Genomic DNA, 23,850 nt, shown 5'->3' on the forward strand with positions numbered 1-23,850 from the left:
TGTATATCGACAACAGAGGGCCCTGGGCCAACGGCAGAGGAACAAAGGGTCCATGACGCTTCATAAATCACTAGTCGAAACCGGCTGATGTGGGTCCGTGAATTATGGGCAGCTGTGTCCTTATTAAGGGATATATTTTCCGTCTTTATGAACAACCAGAGTTGAGCTGGATGAAATTGCGACTTCATAGCTAGTGATTTATATTCCCAAAAGGTGGTAGTCGGTTCGGTTGACGAACATTTAGGAATCGTCACGATCTACAAGATTTATTTAATAAGTAACTAAGATATATAGACATAAATTATGCATGTAATGCACAATATATAAATAATTGCTGGAAAGTTTATGTACAACATGTTAAAATCCAGCAATAAATTTAATTCAGAAAGATCTTTATATTTCGGTGTAAAAAAGTGTTCGATATAACTTCTTCTGAAAAAGTTCAGTAACTTTGGTTTATCGAAAGGCCTTGTTATTTTATAATCAACAACTTCTGTGATTTATAAATTATATAATCACAGCTGTAATTATAACAGTAATACGAAAAAAACATAGATTGATTAACTTATTGGTTAAGACTCAAACGCATATTATATATAGTGTCTGAGACAATAATATAACGTTTTGTATATTTTAACTAGGCGCGTACGGTGAGATACACTCCCTTTCGCTCGCTTGCGTATAAAGTGACGAGAGTGAGTGAGAGATAAGAGCTTGCATTACATGCGTTTCGCACGCCCACTTCTGTTCACTTACTCTCGTCATTTAGCACGCGAGCGAGCGAAAGGGAACGTATCTCACCATACGCGCCCGATTTTAACTAGCAAATACATATTTGAAGTTATTTTCCAATATGTTTACAATATTTTTAGATTTTTTCTGTTGTACCAAAGGCGATAATTTGTTTCGAAGCCTCGTTAATTGGAAGGACGCCTTCTTGGTGTAAAATTTTAACGGTTTGAGGCTTGCACTCGTTGTTTGACCCATTAACGTTACGTAAGTTAACGTTGGGCGCGTGAATTTTCCGGCCGACCTTTTTTACGATCCATTAAAACTCTTTCTGATGATTATGCATAATCTTAATTTATGACTTTCGGTCCGGAAAATGTTAAAATATTGCTAATATATTGAATAAACTTTTTAATCTCGGCATATTATACATAAATTAATTGTGAACCTTACAATAATATATTATATTTAATAAAAATATATATTTTTATATTCGAAAGAATTGTTTAATAATAAATAGGACAATATTCAAGTTAATGAAATGATAAATGTCATTGTATTTTATAAAAGTAGAAAATAGTTTTAATATTGACTAAAAATTTAGCAAAGGATTCGATGATTTAAAAAGTATAGACAAAGTATTTGCAAAATTTTGAATGCAAGTGTATCAGTTTTTAATAATATTAAGTTCAATACCTAATTTTGTTTAAAAAAAATTTTATAGTAAATTTTTAATATTTCTTTACAGAATTCTGTTTTTTGAGATATTTGGAAATGTTCAAAAGTGATTCCTATTTACAAAAAAAAGATATTATTATCATAGTATTAAAAAGCTGTAACCAATTTATCGTTGATACGTCTTTTTATTTAAAAAAATATGATAAAATATCCCGAAAAAAAATACAGATTAAAAGAAGGATCTCAATACTGAGAATCTATAAATATAATTAACAAAGTTTTCTGATACTCTAACATGATTTTTGTTTAATATTAGGAGAATAATAAAAAAGATAAAATACTAATGAAAAAGACGATAATCTTTGATTTATAAACAACATAAATTAAGCTATTGTTCACTCACATTTTGTATTTTACATTTATGCTTTTAAAAATTAAATCAATTGTAATAATCATATTTAATTAATGATTCGTATATAATTTAGACAAAGATTTATTAAATTGTTTGACATTCAGAAATAATAATACTCATGAAAAATACTATTAAAAATAAAATTTTGCAAAATTTTCCTATGGTTCTGAAGTATTTATTTGCAAAAAAAAAAACATATACGATAGAACTTAAAACTATGTTTAATTTATAAATATTAGAAATTTAACTCGTTGAATATTGAGTCATTCTCTACTAATGAAATATATATTTTTTTCTTATGTGGTATTATTTATCATATTCAAGTGAAAGTATTTTTTAAGCCTTTTAAAGTTATTATTAATATTGATTTTGTTTATAAAACATGTCTTTAAATGATTGATAAAAATATCTTAAGATATAAAATATTATATATTGAGTCATATTAATGTAAATATGATTTTGTGATTGGTATATATGATTATAACGCACAGACACTAATACCGATAGTAAACACCCGTATCGCAAACTTAATAATGGACATTGTCCACAGACTAACTAAACAACAGTATGCACAACAGATTATTCCCGTATATCTCTATTATACAACGTGTGAGTATATAATATACAAAGACAAAGTCTATAGTTTAATTCAATGGATTTTATTTTCAGCTTGTGCTTTTCATTATGCTAGACACTATATTTGTTTTTAATTGTAGTAGAAAAAGTTTTCGTACAAGAATAATTATCAGTAAAACACCGGTCGTTAGTTATTCAGAGCTTGTTGCAGCTGCGTCGTTAATCTCAATTACGGAAGCGTCCAAAGTATATTAAAATATATAGGTTTAACAATAAATAACCGTGGTTTAACATCACAATTTGTTTGCCAGCTTAATTAAGATGCTAGACAAAAATTAAGAGTAGATTTACTAATTTTTATATACTTAAAACAAAGCTTTATATAGTTATAAAAGTGGGTTTAAATATACAAGTAAGACTTGTTTATAATATACATATGCAGTAAACAACCTAATTCGTTTTAATAAAAAATATTTATCACTCATGAAAAATATATTATATTTATAAAAACAGTATTGTTGTATTTTATAAAAACAGACAGTATGTTAGTTTATAAATAAATAAAAATATATTTATATGTACATATGTATATATATATACATTTTGTTAGCTTCAACATGGTTGAAACAATACTGTGGCATATATGACCTCTCATTACCGCAGCATCTATAGAATTTTTTTTTCAGTAGGACACACACAACGCTTTGTGAGGAGGTGCGCTTCCCCTTGTCCCCGGCATTAGTGACGTCACGGTTTGCTCCAGATAAGGGAGCATAGAAAAGGGATGAGAATTTAGGTCATGGAGTTACACTGCCAAACTTCGGGGAGTTAGGGGACGACGGCGCACGATTCTAATGGCTGCGAACGAACCAGGGACGAACAACAATTTTCGATTAAATTATACCCGAAACGTACAATCGCTTGATTACGTTTAATTAGCCAAATTTCAACGCACAGGTAGATTAATCCCCTGGTGTATAATTGCCGATTATGATTTTGTGTATATAAAACATAATGCTTAATGGTTATTGTTAACGTGTCTTAGACATAAACAATGACAGTTTAGTATTTATAGTATTTGTTAATTTTATCAAAAACCTCTGCTAATGATCTATTAGGCACAAGCACCTTAGTTATAATTTGGCATTTAATTAAATTATAATATGACATTATTCGATCGAGATATTTGGTATGATATATTATGGGAAGATAAGCGATGCTTAATATGATCAGATAAATGCTTCCGATTAAGGTTATATAATTATACGACTAAGGTAAAAATTATATGTTGTGTAAGTATATATTTTATTTATAAAAATGCATATTTAGTGAAAGATATAAGTTTAGACCATTATGTAGGTGTAGTATTATATAAATTGTGTATTGGGTATTTATTAAGATTTAACCTATTTAGCTTTTTTAAATGTTTGTAATAAAGGTGCATCTATATATTTGCTCATATTATAAATAAAATATAAATGCAAAAATTAGAAAGAGGTAAATTTTCCAGACCCAATTTTGTATTTTTAAAATATAAAACACATGGGTAGTGTTTTTTTAAGTGTATGGTGTAGTAATTTAAAGTAGAGATTAAAGATTAATATTATTTGTACTAGTTGGTAATTTAAGCATTAATAAAATTGCTATAAAAAAAATAAAAACCAAATTCACTAAAAACAGTACTGATTTGTGCTTGATAAAATAAAAAGATAACCATGAATATGAGAGTCTAATATCTAATTAATTATTGTAAGCAATAAACACAATTAAACTTTGCTTTTTAAAAGAACAGTCCAATACCATAAACAGTAATAAGTGTAACTTATTAATGTTTATGGTTTTGGTAATTTTTTGTAACGAATACTCAAAATAACGTATAACGAATATTCAATTTGTCTCAGAAAAACTTTTATACAAAATGTTTTCATTGTAACGAAGACTGATCTCAGTATAACGAAATATTTTGACCCGAATTTAAAAATGACGTTACAATTTGACAAAATATTTCTCCGAATTCAGTTCGACATTGACTTTTTTATAAAACATTTCTTAACAAATTTTATTGTGTTAATTACATTATCCATAAAAATAGACAAAAAAACGATCTGTTAATTTTGTAATAGGTTATTTTGATGCTGTAGTAATATGGCAATTTAAAACAAAAAAAAAATATTATCTTGCTTACATACAATATAACGAATTTTTTTCTTCGATTCCATAAGCTTCGCTATACTAAAATTTCACTGTATATACTAAATTAATTTAAAGCTAATTTTCTTAATGGGGTTTTTAATGGACACTATGTCAATTTTAATGGTGATATAATCTTTAAGTTGACTAAAATGTAAATCTACATATACATATGTTAATTATTATGTATGCAAAGCATTATATATTATAGAAATTAAAGATACTGCATAAAGTGCGACTCTTAATAATACCGCAAAATTTTATTTAAAAATAATTTTCGCGGTGTTAGGGCTTTTTAGATTTCATTCTTTCATATTTTAAGTGAACAAACGCAATCGAGCTTAAAAAGTAAGCGTTACAAAAGTAATATATTATTCAGAAGAGCATACTTGAAAATTTCATGACTCACCATCATCATTTCCATGAGTGACTCGCCTCAGAGGAGAAAAAAGTATAAAACATGAAACGCTTTTTTTTTATTCTTCCGCATTGTTATTCAACCTTTTGCTTAGGCATTTTTTTAAGCAGTGGTGTGTGTTTTCATCACGTCGATGCCCTTTTATAACCCTTTTCAAGTGTAAGCAAATTTTATCTCGGAGCTCCATCTCCGCAAGGGATGAAAGAAAACAAGCACCCTTCTGAAAATATGACATTCTATATTTTACACGTTCGAAAATATTTTCTTTTAAAATTAGATCAAGGGCCGTCAAATCTTATTTTACAGCGAGAAAGGTAATAATTAATTCCACGTCAATGAGGAGCGTGCCTTGAAAAATACATAACGCTTATAAATAAAAGAATTTATCTCTCAGCTAGTTGTGTCAGCTGGAGTCTGATGTATGACTGTGGACTTTTTGCAAAAAAATGTGGAAGAAAAGGGAGGTGTAACGCTCCAAGGACAATTGAGGTGCGAACTGAGATAAACTAGATTTATGGGATTCGCTCGTCGTGATTATGCCAAATTTATGTTTATATAAAAGCGAGTTTATAAATAAAAATTTAATTTTCGTGGAGGAATAAAGCGTAAGCCTCTGCTCAAAAGGTTTTGTGGTTATTTTTTTCATCTCCTAAACTAATGAAAGGCAATCGCGCGGACGAGCGTCAAAACGGCTTAAAAATTCTTCTCTGGTACTACAGTTTCTCTGGAACGGAATTGAGAAACTTTGCCAGTCTAACGAGGTACTTTATTCGGTGAAAGTGAGTTTTTGCTCGGACATTATAATAAATTTACGCCCGTGTGGAGTGTTAATGCGACTTGCTGTTTTAAGGGTCGCTTGCGCGTGTGTATGTATACAATATGATCCATTAAGAAGTTTACATTAAAAAAACTCATCAGTGAAAAACTAGATTTTATCATTAAAAAAAAATAAAAAAAGTATTGTTTTTTCATTACATAAAAATATTTATAAAAAAATTTGCTAAAAAAATAGTTTAAATAAACTAATTTGCTCCTGGTAACATTTTCATTGCCTTTCTATATTATTGCATGTGTTGGTATAAATATTTATCTTACGTTGTTAACTGATAGGCGTTAGCCCAATATGTTACAACAGGCAAATCTGTACCAACAAATAAGCATAACAACTAGACTGAAAGCTTGGAAATTGGTGACATCTTTATTTTTAATTATAAATTATTATGTGCTATGCAATTTATAATCAATAGATGCCACTGCAGTTAAACCCGGTGTTATTTTTAATAAAAGCGAATTTTTCTAAATAAAAACTCGAGTGCTACTGCCGGGGCTTGAACCCGCAACCTCAGAGTTACTAGTCTGAGACGTTACGGACTATGCTATTCCGTCCTTATATATTATATTTAACCTTTCATATACAAAAATATGGGTTATTAATCGCTGCTGATAAATATTATATTTATCAGAAATCAGAACGTCATAGCTTAAATTAACTATAATCCTATTTTTACTTTCGACTTTTGTACATATATAAATTGTGGAAATATTTTTTCAAATATTATTCCATAAGACTTCTAAGAGTTCTTTGTTTTTATGATTAAAAATCAAAGAATTGATTAAAAAAGGATAATGTTTGATTGACTAAACATTTTTTTAATGAGAAAGCTGTTCGTGTATATAATAACAAGTCTTGAGTATAAAGAGAAAAGTCTTAAATATAAATCTGAAAAATAACACAATTCTCTCGTGGGTAACTTTCTAAAAATATATTTACATTCTAATTGATAATTTTAAATATGAGCTATTTCTATAAACAGAAATTCTAGATCTTTAAAAGAAAATATAAAATAATGGATTCAATCATCTAATAATCAAACACAAAAACTTATGCTAAACTAAGTTTCTTAATATCACATATAAGACCTTCAACTATACTTAATATGCTTATACATAAAATGTAGAAACTACTCTTTCCCTTATTGAGGCTGGAAATATTTTTTTGAAAATATTTTAGAGAAGTTTGTTACGGATGTTTCTCTCTTATGTTTATATAATACGGCCAAAGGGATGTGATTTTATAGGCAAATAGACACCGGAATAGCTAGTAATGGTTTATTTTATAAACATATATAATTGACCATATGTATAGTTATATGACCAAAATGAGCATTCAACAGTAAAGCTAAACTAAACAATAGTGGGATCACACAAAGACCCTTATTGCGACTAGAACTAAAGGGTTCTCCATAAACAACACTCAAGGAATCTCCGGCGCATTGAATGAATATTTGTTTGTTCCCGTTTCACAATTCGACCTCAGAAATGTCTATCAAGCAAATGTCACTTTTAAAAGGCTTATACATATTTCGTTATTCTAAGTAGGTGCAACGATTGTGATTCGTCAGCAAGCTTTGCAGCCATGAATACTTAAGGTTCTTACTGTCTGCCCTCTCCAATGAGGACAGGGCAGATACTAAGAGACACACGCAGACACTGCCCATCCGCGGACAACATACTGATCATGGACGCTCACATCCTGGAGAGACTCTACCATACGAGCACCGCAGCAGAGAGATCTTCCACTGACATTATTCCTCCGCCAGCTTTTCCACCACCGCTCGGAGAAAAACGATCTCGCCCATCATAGTCTGTCGCAATATGTAATATAAACTTAATCATTTTTTTTATAAGTTTTCACCTGCGTCTTTCTGACTGCGAAGTCACACCCCTAAGCTTAGTAACAATACATTTTTTACACCTTTTTATACTAATCTTTAAAAACATGCAAATAATAAAAAAAACATTGTCCTTTTCATAACAAAAAATAACATAAGACAATAACCACCAATATGAAATATTAAGGTATATGATAAAAAGAAAGAATATATTGATTAGAAAGCATAATATCATTAGCTAAATATATCATAATTAATATTTTAAATTTTTACCTTAAATTGTAACTGATAATTTTATTATGTGATAATAAAAATATAAAGATGTATTATCAATCTAATATAATGAGTTTTTAAACGTATATTTGTAAATTTATGTGGAAGTTAACATTAGAAAAAAAACCAAATATTAATGTTAGTCTTAGTCACTTCTCTTTAAAAAGCAATACATTCGTTTATATTATGTACTGAGCTACATTTTTAAGGGTGCCTCATTATTATGGGTTAGACTGTCTGTTATTCTTAATCATTGCTATATGTTTTTAATGAGCAACTATACACATTGCTATTTTAATAGACATACTACATACGTCAGAGATTAATTAAAATTGTAAATACGCTCTCAGCGTTGGATCATGTCCGAGGATTTTCAAGGGTTATACGCCACATCAAACAAATTTAATTATAACCCGAAAGGGTCCATTTGCAATCGGAACATTCGAAATAGATTACGCTGGGCACCAGGTTTTCTACAAATGGAACATTCTTAACCGTGAAAGAGGGTCTTTGTCGCCGCGGCCCTTTGGCCGCAGGGAGTCGAGGGCCGTTGGCCGCAAATTGGACGCTACGTCTTCATTGTAACATTATCGGAATATTGGATTAAGACCTGGGTACATCCTTCAATTTGCAATTTTGCGACGTGGCGTTTAAATTGGATAACAAACGGCCCGACCCGTGCTACCCGTAGACAGGTGAAGTACATCTTAATAAATGAACAACCTTTCGGTTGCAGATGACGGATGGGAGTAATTAAATCTAAATATGATGGGAATATGGGGAAAATTACCCAATATGGTTAACGAGAAAATTATGTTTAATTGGCTAGACGTTAGACATATTCGCGATGCTTCGTTTGATATTAGCTTATTAAGTTAAATTTTACTTATATGTAATTCGTTAAAAGCTCTTGATATTAAGTGGAAACGCTTAATTCAGTTTCTATTTAGATAGCAAAATTATATAATTGCTATTTATTGTATCATAGTATAGAGTAAGTTTAAATAATAATAGATTATTCACAAGCTTTCATCATTCTTTAAAATATTCTATTAAATTTTAATTCAGATAAGAATATAAAATGGAAACTTGTTTGATATGTTTCTTTTGTACAAATGAAGATATTCATCAGTAACTTTATAAAATGTAGCAAATTGGCGTTGTGAGTTAAATTAGAAAAAGTGACGTTTATTATGATGAAAGATGTGAAAGGCCATTTGTTGTTAAACTTAATGAACAAAGTTAAGGAGTGTTCACAATTGTTCTTGATTAAAGGGTTACTGAAACTATCCGCGCGTTGCTGCCGAAAAATAAAGCAAGCACGAAGCTTTTATGAGCTTGGAAAAAATAATTTTGTTTCAAAAGGCTAAATTCTATAGAAATATTTTTTGTATATTGTATCTCTATGTTCTAAAAATTTGTGGCCGTTTTAATTTAGATAGTGAAACGTAAAACACAAATGAGAATTATACCATTAATAAATATTCTCTATGAATAAATATTGATGTTGTGTTGCATTTTACATTTAAAGTAAAGTCTTAGATTCTATACTGTGACAAATATATTTTTATTTCATCAATTTTTTTTACTAAAATTTAAATTTGCTTTAAATTTGTATTCTAATATAAAAAAATAACATAAAAATGCAGTTATTTGATATTAAAGTGGTTCGTCAAATAAGTGTGAAAAATATTGTTGTAAAAAGTACTGGAAAGTTCAAAAAATTATGTAATAACTTGAAAATAAAGCTATAAAATTAAATGAAAAATATTTTTAAAAGAATTTTGTAAAACAAGTATTTAAAATATCAGAATAAAAATCGTAAAATAAATTGTGTTTTAAATTATAAAATTTATTTATAATATGACACAATAAACCGTTAAAATTTAATAAAACTAATTAAACATATGTTTTAATAGTATTTAGTCAAGAATTTCAGGTAGAAAATATTAATGAAAAAACCGCTATTAAAAATACTAATTTTTTTAACAATTCTAATAATGATTTTTAGCGCAAGACATTCAAAGCGTTAAATTATTATATTATGTTTTAAAATATATTAAAATGTTGTTAAATATTTTGGAAAATAAGTGTAAAAATTTTTTTCACGATCACTAATTATTATTTTTGGATAAAATTTAATCTGAAATTTTAAAATTACTACAAAATTCGTTATAATGTATTACAATCAAATTAATAAAATGATATTGAATTTTTTTAATTTAATTTTTGGTAAAAAAGTATAGAAAATAGTACAAAATCGCTACAAAAATTTAAAAAATTTTGCATGAAAGCTTTAGATTATTAAATTATGATAAAATAATTTAATAAACTGAATTGAAAAATATTATTGTCATACTATTTTTTTTTGTCATTAGTGTAGAAATTTGTAATATAAAAATCGTTATATAAATTGTAAGTTATTTTGTTTTTCAAATGATAATTTTGCGCCAAAACTTTTATCGAAAGCTTTAAAAAATGCAAAATGTATTAAAATACATAAAAACTATTTAAAATGTTGTTTTCTATGTATATTAAAATATTTTGTCAAATAAGATTAAAAAATGTTAAAATGTTAAATAAAATCGCTACAAGAATTGATAATATTTTTGATTAACTAATTATACTACAAAAAACATATTTTGTTAAATAATATAGAAAAGTCATTTGATTATTTGTGAGTTTATTCTACAATTTATAATTTGAAACTTCTTATGAAAGCTTTGATATATCCCAATATGTTTTAAAGTGAATCACAATAAGCAATACTGTTATTAAACATACTTTTTTCATTATCAAAATACTTATTTGTATAGAAAATGACAAAATAAAAATAGCTTATAATAAATTTGTTTTCAAAATTTGTATTTTTTTTAAACAAATAACAATACACTATTTACAATTTTTAAATGTCAAATGATTTTGAAAAATATTAGTGTTATAATAACTACGAAAATTTCTCTCTTTTTCATTAATAATAATAAAAAAAAATTTTGAAACAAAACTATATACATTATTTTATAAGGTAAATTATATAATTAAATATAAAACGAAAACGTTATATATTTTATTATAAACCCCTATTTAAATACAAATATAATTTAAATTATTATATTATGTGTAATGTAAGTTACTCAATTAAAGCAAATATACATTCACACACCTGATAACTATTAATATTTGCAAGATAACTACTATAGATATGAAACGGTCTTTGTTTGTATAGAAACTCTTAGTCGTTAGTGACCAATAGGGAAATCAGAGTTTCTCATAAAGTGACTAGCTACTTGCTACCTATAGAGTTGTTTAATTACAAGGTACACTAACTCGATATTCCTTCTACCGGGAATATTAAAGTACTTATAAAAAACTTAAATATTACCGGATAAAACAAACTTTAACACTAAGTAGTACTTTACCTCAATACGAGTTTAAATTTTGCACGCTTTTATAATTTAAGCGGATTAATAGAACGGTCTTCAAGTTAATTCATTTCATCCACCTTTTACAATGTTTGCTTGTGATCTCGCCAACCATTATTGGATAAAATCGATCCAAGGCGATGACGCGGAAATGTCGCAAAGGTGTCCAAGAGCGTGTGTGCCAATTTTCCAGTGCTCTTCCAATTAACTCAATGCCAAGGCAACCGAGTTTAGGTCAAGGTATGCTTAAGTTATTTTTAACTGGTTCTATGACAAAATTAGTTTATGTTTGCATGACTTTATAATATGCTGGCATATTTATAAAAATGACAAATTACAAAGAAAATTGTTATTACTTTATTAAATTATTTTAAAATAAACTACTTAATTGAACATATTTTTTTGTTATATCTCGCACACAATGAAAACGTCCAAGGCAATGAGAAAAAACAATATCGTTTAATTGTGCTATTATTTTATTTCCAAATTTCCCAAGAGAACTTACATATAAATGACAACGTATACTTGTTACAAAAAAAGTAATTTATTTCACGTCTTTGGTTTGTTTTAAAAGCTTTTAATGATATAATCATGAGCGAATAAAAAAAAGTTGATTTGCATTTAGGACAAAGAATCTTCACATTTAAATGTATAATTATATTTTTTGTTCCTTTTGCATCTCAGGTGATTCTCCCGGTTCGTTGTGGGTCGAAATAAGGCGATTATGCAAACTAAAACGTCTATGTATAATATTACATGGACACGCGAAGCTCCAGGGGTAAAATTAAAACGTACGGAAAATTCAAAATGGCGCCGCGGAAAAAACGACAAAGCAATTTTAGCTGTAGTGCGTCAGAAGAAATAGCATTAAGATTAATCTCGCGTCGAATGGCGATACTTATATTTACATTTTTTATTAGTGCTTAAATTGCATACAAATTTTGCCACGGAATATATTTAGTATTTTAGAGACGTTTTCCGACGTATTTCTTGACTTTCTTTAGACCCCTTTATTGCAATTGACATCCGATAAATTGACGGTCCGTGTGCCTTTGTCAACCATTTTTTTCAGTCGGAAAAGGGCGAACATCGGAATATATTGATAGAATTTTAAAATAAAACTAGTAGTATGAGATAGTCTAGATTATTTTAAGAATATATATTACTAAAATAGCATTTTAATAATACTTATATTTTTTAGGTTGTTTTAATATATTTAATAAAATGTATAGCTTTATTAAGTTTACACTTTTAGCATGAACGTTAAACGTATAAAAAAATGGAGATCTTTCTCATCTGTTTTAAGCTTTTACAGTATTTCTTAAATTAAGTGAATTTTAAATATTAACTTTACCATAATAAATATTAAACTTAAACTTTCGTTTATAAAACATATATTACTAATATAAGAAAACAATTATATTAGCACATGAATAGAATTTTTTTGTATTGAATATCATTATGAAAAAAATCATAAGTTTTGAGATACTTTAGCATATCAATTTCTTGTCTATTTAATTTACATTAAAAGCCCTTAAAAATAATTTACACACTTAAATATTCAATTAACTCACCCTTCTTCTCCGGTGTTGTATGATTGTCTGCTTTTGCCGCAGGCGGTGGACTGCCCGTTTTCTTAGCGTCGGTACCCGCCGCCATTGTTATTAGTTATTTTTAACTATAGTTTATTATATTAATTTGAATATTTTATTTTTAAAACACTTAGTATATGAACGATATATTTTAGTTAAACTAATATCACTAGTCAACTTCGTCGAGTTTGTTATAATTAAATTGATTTAAACGTTACTGAATAGTCGACTTTAAGTCTATCACTACGTATGACTTGTAGTCATGTAATTTATTTAAATATATCTATTTACATATCACGTTGAATTGATTGCTATTATAATTAAACATATGTATAGTCTATCATCTGTAAATTTATAACAGTAAAGATTATGTTGAGCGAATGTGACGCGTTAATGCGACGGATCGATACTAAGCTATTTTCCGTTTATTTTCGAGTACCCAAAAACGTGTCGATGTCCCCATTATTGGTCGTTAAAATTATCATAGCAGTTTGAGCTATAAATAGAAGATAATAAGATTTGTTTAAGTCAAGCGTGCAATAATTACATCGCTTTTGAAATTATAAGAACGTTTGCTTGTTGTGAGATGTATGTTATGTATGTTGAAATTAAGTATGTTATGGTATATGATAAGAAAGTGTCGTCAAAACAACAATTTGTGCGAAAAGGAAATATGAAAGAATAAAGAAATTGCAAGACACGTTCGTCTCCGTTTGTTAATTTCGTTTAATTTACATGTTTTGCGTTCTTTTCCCATAAAAAGGCGCTCATGATAAAAATACGTTGTGGTAAAAACGTAATATCCGACGGAAGCTAAATTATGGTTGAAAGCACAAGGTTGCGATTTGTTAGCTTTTTGTTAACATGTAAAAAATATATGTTTTATTTAAAAAAAATGATATGTGTAATGTGAACGTTTAGTTAATTTTGTAGAGTAGTGGAAAATTACGTAATAAAATGTGTTTTAACGAACGTCATAAAAATGTAAGTTTGGTATTATAAAATAAAGATTACTGCTCGTTTTATATGCTACGTTAAAAAATAACGACTAACTATTTGAGTTATGTTTAATTATGGATTAAGTGATTCATATTGATATATTGGAAACATGCTCAAACTTTTTTTTACTGATTTATTATATCAATAGCTATAGTAGAAAGAAAATTAAGAACAGTTTCTCTAAAAATATGGTAAGGGATTTAGTATATATTTTATTGAATAAATATATCAATATTTTTTTAATAAAATAAGCAAATATATATTTACAAAGCTTGCCAAAATAAATTATTTAAACAAATGTCAAATTTTGACTAAAATTATAATATATAATAAAATAAATATTTATTGAATCATGATTTTATCACAATATGATAATAATATTGAAATAAAATGTTATCAGCTTTTTTTAATAAAGTATTTCATAATAAAAAAATTATTGCAAAAATATGGCATATCTTGATCAATTTACAAATAAAGTAATAATAATGGAAAAAAATATAGTTAAATAAATCATATTATATACTAATAAATTTATCAAATCAATAGTTATAGGAGAAAATATTTTATGAACAGAAACTGTTACATATTACTTGTTTCTTTGAAAATATGGTATTATATTGAATATTTTTTTTATTAAATAAGCAAATAAATTATTTATTTAGATAGCTTGCCAATCTAACTTATTTAGATAGGTGTAATATTTTTAGTGAAACTATAATAAAATAAGAAGCTAATTTATTATTTTAAATATTATAAATACAATTGTGAGATTGATTAAATAATATTTTAATCATCATTTTATTATATTATGATAATAATATTGAAATTAAATGTTATCGGTTTTTTTTAATGAAGTATTTCATAATCACAATATTTTGAGAAAATCATAATCATAAAAACGGCAAATTCAAAGATTATTAAATCTTATTATATACTAATAAATTTATCAAATCTATAGCTATAGGAGAACATATTTTGAGAACTGAAACTGATTACATATAATTTCTCTAAAAATATGCCAAGGGGTCTAGTATATATTTTATTAAATAAATATATAAATAGTTTTTCTTTTAAATAAGCAAATAAATGATATATTCAGATAAATTGGCAATCTAATTTATTTTAATAGCTATAATATTTTTAGTGAAAATATAATAAAATAAGAAACTAATTTATTATTTTAAATAAATAAAATCGTAAGATTTATTAATTATTATTTTAATTAAGATTTAATCACAAAATAAAAATAATATTGAAATAAAATCGTAACAGATTTATTTAATGAAGTATTTCTTAATATTTTTTTTTGAGAAAATATGGTATATCTTAATAAATTTACAATTAGAGTCATAAAAACGGCCAATTCAAAGTTTATTAAATCTTATTATATACAAATAAATATATTAAATCAATAGCTATAGGAGAACATATTTTAAAAACATACATTAACATATAATTTGTTTCTCTAAAAATATGCTAGTATATAATTTAATAAATAATTAAATAAAAAGTTTTTCTAATAAATAAACAAATAAATACAATATTTAGATAGCTTGCCATTTTAATTAATTTAAATAGCTACAATATTTTTAGTGAAACTATGAAAAAATAGGAAGCTAATTTATTATATTGAATAAAAACAATTGTAAGATTATCAGGATTTTATCGTAAAATGAAATAAAAAAAAAAAATTTTAATTAAATAAAATGATAAGATTAACTAAATATTTTTTTATGATGATTTTATCAATAGTCCAAAATAGTACAAAATACTATTTTAAATGAATAAAATGATAATATTAATTATATATTTTTTTACGATGATTTATAAAAATGGTTTAAAATACAAAAACTTACTTAAAAGCATAAAAAATAATGTGGGGGGGGGGCTAATATTATCAATCTATTTATAAAAAATCAATACTAAAATTTATATTTAAAAAATTCACAATATTCAGATTTAGATTTATTTTACAATAATTAAAATAAGCAAGCTTCGAATCGCTGATGCTTTTTCTTACAACGCGGTTCATTAATCGTTATTATTTAAGTAATTGATTAACTGTACTAATGATTATTTAATAATTTATTTAATAAAGTCATTCAATTGGAATTCAATTCTTTTTTTCTGGTTTCAAATAAAAAAAAGTACTTTTTTAATGCTATGCAAATATTAAGCCATATAATATAATTCATTAGAAAGGATAATTAAGTAAATATCACCATCTTTACGATTAATCTCGGCACCACACTATATAAAAATAAAATTAAAAAATCATTAAAATCTGATAGAAAGCCTTGTTATTATTATTTGCCGCGAAACGCCCCCGAGGCGCTCAAACGTCTACGCCCACGTCACGCGTCTATCCATTTAAAAGCAGTCAAAACTAAAATAATAAAATAATAATCAAAGCGATTTTGATGAGTCGTTTATCAATATTTTGTAAATTGTTTTAATTAAAAAAAAGGGTGTAAAATCATATTAATTAATATTATGATTACAATTTAAACGAGGGCGGTGTCAATTATGTGTATGTTTAAAGTGTAAGCGACCAACAATGAGTACATTAATATTATTATTATTAATAAGTAGGCGGAGTCTAATTTTATTTTATTAAGATGATGCAGTCGTAGTTAAACGTCACCACCGTCCGGGCCGCGGTCTATCCGCGTCTGTCACTCCCTTTGGTCCGCGACCCGCGATTCACAATCGGCGACCCCGCCCCGGCGCTGGCCGGAAGTGCATAGCGCGACGGCCGGAAACGGTTTGCGTGCGAGCCGCAGCGGACGGTCACCGCGAATGACATAACCTATAAAAGCGAAGTCGGCCGAGAGAGCGGTCCACCGAGCAGCATCCCCGCGACTGCCAGTGCGCAGCTCCCCGCCTCCCCTCGCCCCGGCTGCGCGGACGGAGGCTGTAAGGGTGGCGCGCGCGTACCGTACACTATTTACGTAACCGCGTCTCGGGAAAACTTTGCGGAGGAAACTTGCGTGTGGGTACGGAGATGAGCCGGCTCGATTTTCCACGGTAACCGGTAAGGCGCCTGCCTTCTTGGATCGGTGGCTTCGATAATAAGTCGGCATATCACAAAGAACAATATGCCACACAACAATATAATAATAAATTTCAGAAACGTAATCGCGTGCGACTTAAAAAGCTCGCCGGCATAGCACGACAAACAAAAGCCAGATAACGCTAAGTATATTTTTATGTTTTCATCACTAGTAAAACTTCACAGATCAACGCTGTAGTGGTAGCGGTAGCAATATCTATACCGCTACAGTACCTATACATAAACAGTATGACGGCACTGTTACGGTATAATGTTCCAAAAGAACTTGCAGAATTGACCGCATGTTTGAGAGCTTAATAATGTGAAATATATATCTCACGCAATTTTTCAGATGCAAAATTCTCAAGCTGTTCTTTTACTTTGCAAAACCCATTTAGATACTAATTGGGTAGTGAGAAAAAGGACAGGAAATCCCTATTTAATAATCCGATAATATTATTTCACAGTGTAAATTTTATGTCACATTTCGTTTCGGCACCCTAAAATATTTGCCGTTTAACAAAAATAAAATAAAATGAGAGTATATGCAAAAAATACACACGGCATACTTGGGGGACGGTCGTACACAGAAAACGTCTATTTAAGTCGATTGTTATTTGCCAATTCACAAAAAAATAAAATTAATGAGAGTATTTGCTTAAAATACACACGGAATACTCGGAGGACGGTTGTACACAAATAACGGCATATTGTTATTATTTACAGTCAATGATTTATGATCGTAAGAGTCTTGATCGTTTGTTATCCATCGGTTGATAAATCACTTTAGCAAAAGATATGAACATATTTTTTTTATATTCAAGTCAATTACACAGAATAAATTACTTTATTAGGTAATTTATATTTTAATATCGATTTAGAAGTAAGAAAAAAATATTTATTCTTTTATTTTGGAAATATGAAGAGTAAATTCTGCTTGTAAAATTAGATAATTCACAGGCCTACCTCAAATAACGAATTTGAACTAAACTAGTTGTTTGAGATATGTACTGATATATTTCAGGTATAAGTTCCTTTAGCCCATTTTTATACATACATATTCAGATCGTCGAAAAAGAAAGAAGCACAGAAATAACGAAGAATCAACAACAGTCCCAGCTGAATTATATAAATTTAATGTTTTTATAGATTGTATTATCAATATTTTGACAACTGGATTTAATGTAGCAAAATATATAAATAATGCATTCAGTTTTATGTGGTTATTTCGTGACTTGAATGACAACGAGATTCGGAAAAAGGTAAAAACCTAAGAAATAAAAATAACATGATCTTGGTGAGCTGTTATCCGAAAAAATATTACATTTAAAATCACTATATGATGCAAAATTTGAATTACAAATATTTAACCTATACAGTTACTAAATTATCAAATTTCATTTACGAAACTACCGAAAAAAATATACTTTTATCTACTTAATTTACTTTTATTAAAGTGTATATTTTCCCAGAGTTTTATAAGAAAATTTTACACTAGCAATAAAATTTATTTTGAAAAAAATCTATGCAGTGAAATTTCTTTTTTTAAATATGTATATAGACCACGGTTTAAAATGTAGAACCGATCGTTCCTACTACCATGACGACTTATTACTTTTAACATGGATTTTTAACTATATACTTATAATAAATAAAAATTGGTTGAAGTATATTAAAATAAAATTTTGGTCAATAGGAGTGCGCAAAAACAATTATCAGTTCACAAAAGGCAAAAATTCACATCAAAAGTAATAAAATCGTGTCGGCGCCGTCGTAGTGGGAACGCTCGGTAGCGAGCGTTGATATGTATTATATATAATACAAGTCTTATATATTATATATAATGCAATGTATATAAAGCAATGTACATAGTAAAATATAAATGTATGTGTTTTGCTTTTTTATATCTGTTATTATATATTGAATGTACTATAATATTTAGATTAAATTAAAAATTAACATTTATACATCGGTTTTAATCGTCTATTCAAAAAAAATTTAATATTTTTTAATTATATACCATTAAAGCAAAATACGATAAACTTTTGAAAAAAAATTAAAAAAAATCCAGGTATGACTTTTGGAACTAGAAGCGGCGCTATAAAATAATAAGAATTTTAATATCATTGTTTTGCCTAATTTTTGGAACGTGATTAAAAAAATCAAATCAAAAGCGATTGCAAGATCCTTACTATGAATTTTACAGAAGCAGTAACTCATCTTGAATGAAATTAGAATTGTTCAATCTCCGCAATGATTTTTGAAAAATTCTGTTAAAATATCAAAAATAAAATGCACAGATTAAAAACATATATTGAAAAAAGAATTGGGCGTTATATTTATATTTATTTACTTAAAGAGATAAATCAAGTTTGATGTAAAAAAACATCCATCAACACATTTTAATTATAACTTATCATAATTTTTTTTTTTTGGTAAAAGAAAATAACATTTTATTATGTTTCAACGAAAAAGACGATTTGATGTCGATTCATTTGAAATATCTAGTCTACTGTATATAGATAGTGGATATCTCACAACACTTGTATAAATGATGTTATCATATTGTATACAATAGTTCTATAAAGTGTATTCCGTAAATTTATAGCGTATATATTGTTATTGTAAGTAATGTGACAATGAAATTCCTGTATCGGGATTGTTTGTAACATATTGATTTAATTTTTTTGGGAGTTGGTGAGTATAAGTTTTTTCCCCCGTGGCGTGTGTGATTTAGACCAGGTGTGTTAAACACACGGCATTCATTATCTATTTATTCGGCCTCCGTAATATTATCATTAAAATTAAACATATATAAATACCTAATTTGAAATTACTCGAAATTTCTTTATAGCAATATTTTTTACACGATTAAAAATAATACTAGTAAAAAACAGTCGTTACATGAAAAATAAACTTACGTTTAGTTTTTGTTGGAGTTAATAATAAAGCGATAAATATAATCCATTTTTATATACTATATTATTATATATAAAAGCATTGTGTTTCAAAGTCATTGTGCTAAAATATAAGAGCCGTGTTCTGACTATATAAATTAAATAATTAATATACTTGTCCTAAAATTAAACATGTAGCTATATTAGCTAAACATATTAATAAAATACATTATTAAATAAAATAAATCAGGTTTTTGTTAAATATGAGATAGAAAAGTAGATAATATAGGAAATGGAACACATTAATATAGATTATTTATATTTGATTTGCTCAAAAAGTATAACTGGCAAAACAGAGATTTTTGATTTTACAATAATAATTGGACGTTTACTAACCATTGATACTTATTGACTATTGACTTACAGATTAGATTTATTTTATGTTTATAAATAAATAAAGAAGATTGAACTATAAGTTTACATAAGTTTTATATCAAAGCTTTGAATAAAAGCACCAATGCTAAACTCAACTTGTTATATTTATTTGATGTTTTGACAACAAATTTAAAATTACAATAACAAGCTTTACTATATATATTTATTTTTTATTCTTTAACACGAGAAGCGTAAGTGCAATATGTTACAACGAAGTAAATCTGTACCAACTGGGTAAGTCAATCAGACATAATAAATACTTACAAGTATTATTAGTATTAACCTCCAGACTGAAAGTATAGCACTCATTAAAAATTATATGATTATTATGTGTATTATAAATTATAAACAATAGACGTGTTTTTTTTATTAAAAGCACATTTTTATAAATAAAAATTTAAGTCTGCTGTCGTGGCTTGAACCCGTGACTTCTAGGTTACAAGTTTAGACCTTACGAACTACGCTATTCGCTATTAAGACTGAGGACTACATAACGACTGAGTTTGTTGATTTGTATGAAGCAGTTTAAGAAACATTAATAAGATTTTTTATCACCAATCAACAATATTTTTGGTATAGTTTTTCTCCAGATATGAAGAACTAATAAAAGTTATAGATCGGTAATTTCCGTTTCATATGTGATAGTATCACTGCAAAATATATAAAGATGATTTGTGTGCTAAGATTTGAAAAATATACATTTTATGAACTTCGTTAAAACTATGCTTTTAATAAGATCAGAAGGAGTGAATCAGCGGCAATTATAGTTGTTCCTAAAGTCATAAGAAACTAGCTATAAAGTCATTATGTATTTTACTGCAGTTAAATGGCTATGTTTGATATTTTTATTATTTAAGAAATTAAATACAACTGTTTTATGATCTTATTTTGCTGAATATTACTGCGCATAAATAAACTGAACATACTTCTCCAAGGTAATGTATGTAATATATTAAAAACAGTGACGGCAATATAAATAAAACTGAAATTTGGCAAAGTAAGATTATAAACAATAAGCTGATTAACTTTATGTAACATTATTAACAAAAATATCAGCCTGTATTATATCCATAGTAAAAATATAATGTTAAACTTGCCTAAAAAATAAAAAAGTTAGATATCGCACATTCTACAAACATTCCTTGTTCATAAGGTCTGTTTTAAGAAATACAAAATACTTCATTAAATCAGATATGTATACAATAGCATTAAAAAAAATATATTTATTAATATGTTTGTTTATAAAGTAAACGTTATTTTATTCGTTATAGATAATATGGCTCACATTTTATTCATTATACAATTCTTTATGCGACCTTTAACATTTTTTTCATTGCGGAAGCAGCCCAGAAGATCTCAAAGGTTGTTTACCCATGATTTGGACGTATGCCTTTTCATGTTAATTGAGATTGAGAAGCTTTCGGAAGCATGGCTCGTCCTTTGCAAAATTTCTAATGTTCTTCTACCACGAAAAGCTCATTCTTTTGCCTCTACGATGTCTTTCCATTTCACCATCCATAATAATTAGTACAGCAGTTAAAAAAGTTCATAAAAAAATAAACTAAGACGTTTTGATGCCAAATTTATATAAATACATATGTATTTATATATGTAGATGTTAAAAATATTGTCAAATAACGAAAGGATGACATTGGCTATAGTATTGCATATTCAATAGAAGCACTTATGCATAAAATTAAGTATTTAATTGCCCCTTAATTATATTTATATATTTTTAAGTTTCATGCAAAATTTATGATTTGTCAGAAAAAAATATGACCTTATTTTAAGACATACATTTATGCAAACTGTTGTCTTTTCTTTAGAGAAAAATATAAATACTTTCACCACATGAATTACGTTATCAAATATTATATTATGAAGAAAAAGGACACATTTACAACTTTAAACGATCTTTTATAAACATTTAACTATGCTATTAACAAATATGTAACTTTATAAGAAGAACTATTTTTAATTATTTTAATAATAATGAAGAAGAAGATCTATTTATATAAATTTGTTAAACACTCAATTAAAAGGTTATTGTTATGAAGACATAATACATAATTTTTGGTGTGACGTAAAAAAAGAAACCGAATATTATTTTCACATAGTGACAAAAACAGATTTAAGGAATAATCTAGATGCAACTTTCAATCAAACCTCAAAAATATAATAAAGAGATGCTTTATCTTACTATCGAGATCAGCCATAATCGTTGCGTTAAAATGAGTTCCTATTGTCGGATTAATCAATTAAAGCACTACTTCTATTTAACGTTAGAGGGATTAAGTAATGATATTTAATCATAAAAAATGAATTTCTTCGGAAAAATGGGACACCACCGTGAGAAAAAATTAAACAGCTTAAGTCACAAGGTACATGTTACAATTCAGAAAACATAAAAATATAAGTCGTCTTGAATAGATAACGAGTCCTACGAAATAGCGTAGTCCATAGCATAGCTAGCAACTCTGAGGTTGCGGGTTCGAGCCTCGGCAGCGGCACTCGAATTTTATTTATAAAAGGAAAAAAATGCGCTATTTTAAAAAAACCGGTCCCCAGCTGCGTTAAAATCTATTGGCTATAAATTATATTAGACATAATAATTTATAATTATAAATATAGATGTCACAGATTCATAGACTTTAAGTCTGGTGGTTAATATTTACTTTATAGGTATTCATTATATCTGATTGACTTACGCATTGGGCTTACGCCTGTCAGGTTACAAAGGAAGATTTAATAAAAAAAATGTCCATTTTCAATCTGATTTATCGGCTAGTTTTTTACAATTTATTTTAAGAAAAAAACTCTTCTGTAATTGGTCATCTTACCGAAGTAGGGCGGACAATAAAATCTTCAACGAAGGAGCCATGGATATAATTATGAAAACGCGGGCACCCAAGAGTCATTTATTTTCAGACACCTCATTAAAGACTTCTTCGGGAATTATAACTGGAACGTCCACTTCTAAGTTCAAGGTATCATACACTAAAGAGGAGACCCATCCAGCTTTAGACCAGCGAAGATCGCAGAAGCCGCCGCTTCTCTCTTCGTATCCACTGGTCTAGCTTGACGTCCTAAATTTAGGGTTCAACTCGCACCAGAAAAATTTGGACACACCCTACGGACACACCCACAGACTTCTTAATTGTCTTAATAAAATAAACTCCCGACCCAAATGTTACGACACAATAACTAATTAATACGTGTTCTTCGTTAAAAGATTTTTGTCGGCGTAAACAAGCAACATTGCGTATCAGAATCAACGTCCATTAACCGTGGACCTTACTTTAACAAAAAAACATGTTAGTGTCTTAGACGAACGGTCTGATATAGAAAACCCGGATCTTGCATTTACAAAAGATTATGACACCGCCAATTGTACGATTTTTGAAATTATTATTCCTTTCAAGGATTAAAATAATCAATTTTGGACAATAGCAAAGAGTTTAGTTTCATCCCAAATCATCGATATTGGACATATACTTAAAGACTG

The 23,850-nt window shown here is 27.6% G+C and overlaps 1 protein-coding gene across 10 annotated transcripts in view; it reads right to left on the bottom strand.

Moving 5' to 3' along the window:
• The window catches only part of kcc (solute carrier family 12 member kcc), a 392,353-nt gene that overhangs the window by 98,890 nt on the left and 269,613 nt on the right, over window positions 1–23,850 (bottom strand). The window contains exon 1 of one of the 10 annotated variants that reach the window (XM_088205012.1): window positions 12,945–13,276. The exons of 8 other annotated variants lie outside the window; for them this stretch is intronic. In XM_088205012.1, coding sequence (XP_088061138.1) covers window positions 12,945–13,029 — 85 coding nt within the window. In that variant the 5' untranslated portion in view covers window positions 13,030–13,276. Of the gene's footprint in view, window positions 1–12,944; window positions 13,277–23,850 lie in introns of those variants that run through there. One more of the 10 variants, XM_088205008.1, reaches the window with a different exon arrangement.

The sequence above is a fragment of the Plectrocnemia conspersa genome, unplaced genomic scaffold (assembly GCF_051122295.1).
Source record: "Plectrocnemia conspersa isolate PC_06_02 unplaced genomic scaffold, ASM5112229v1 ptg000002l, whole genome shotgun sequence".
Classification (NCBI taxonomy): Eukaryota; Metazoa; Arthropoda; class Insecta; order Trichoptera; family Polycentropodidae; genus Plectrocnemia; species Plectrocnemia conspersa.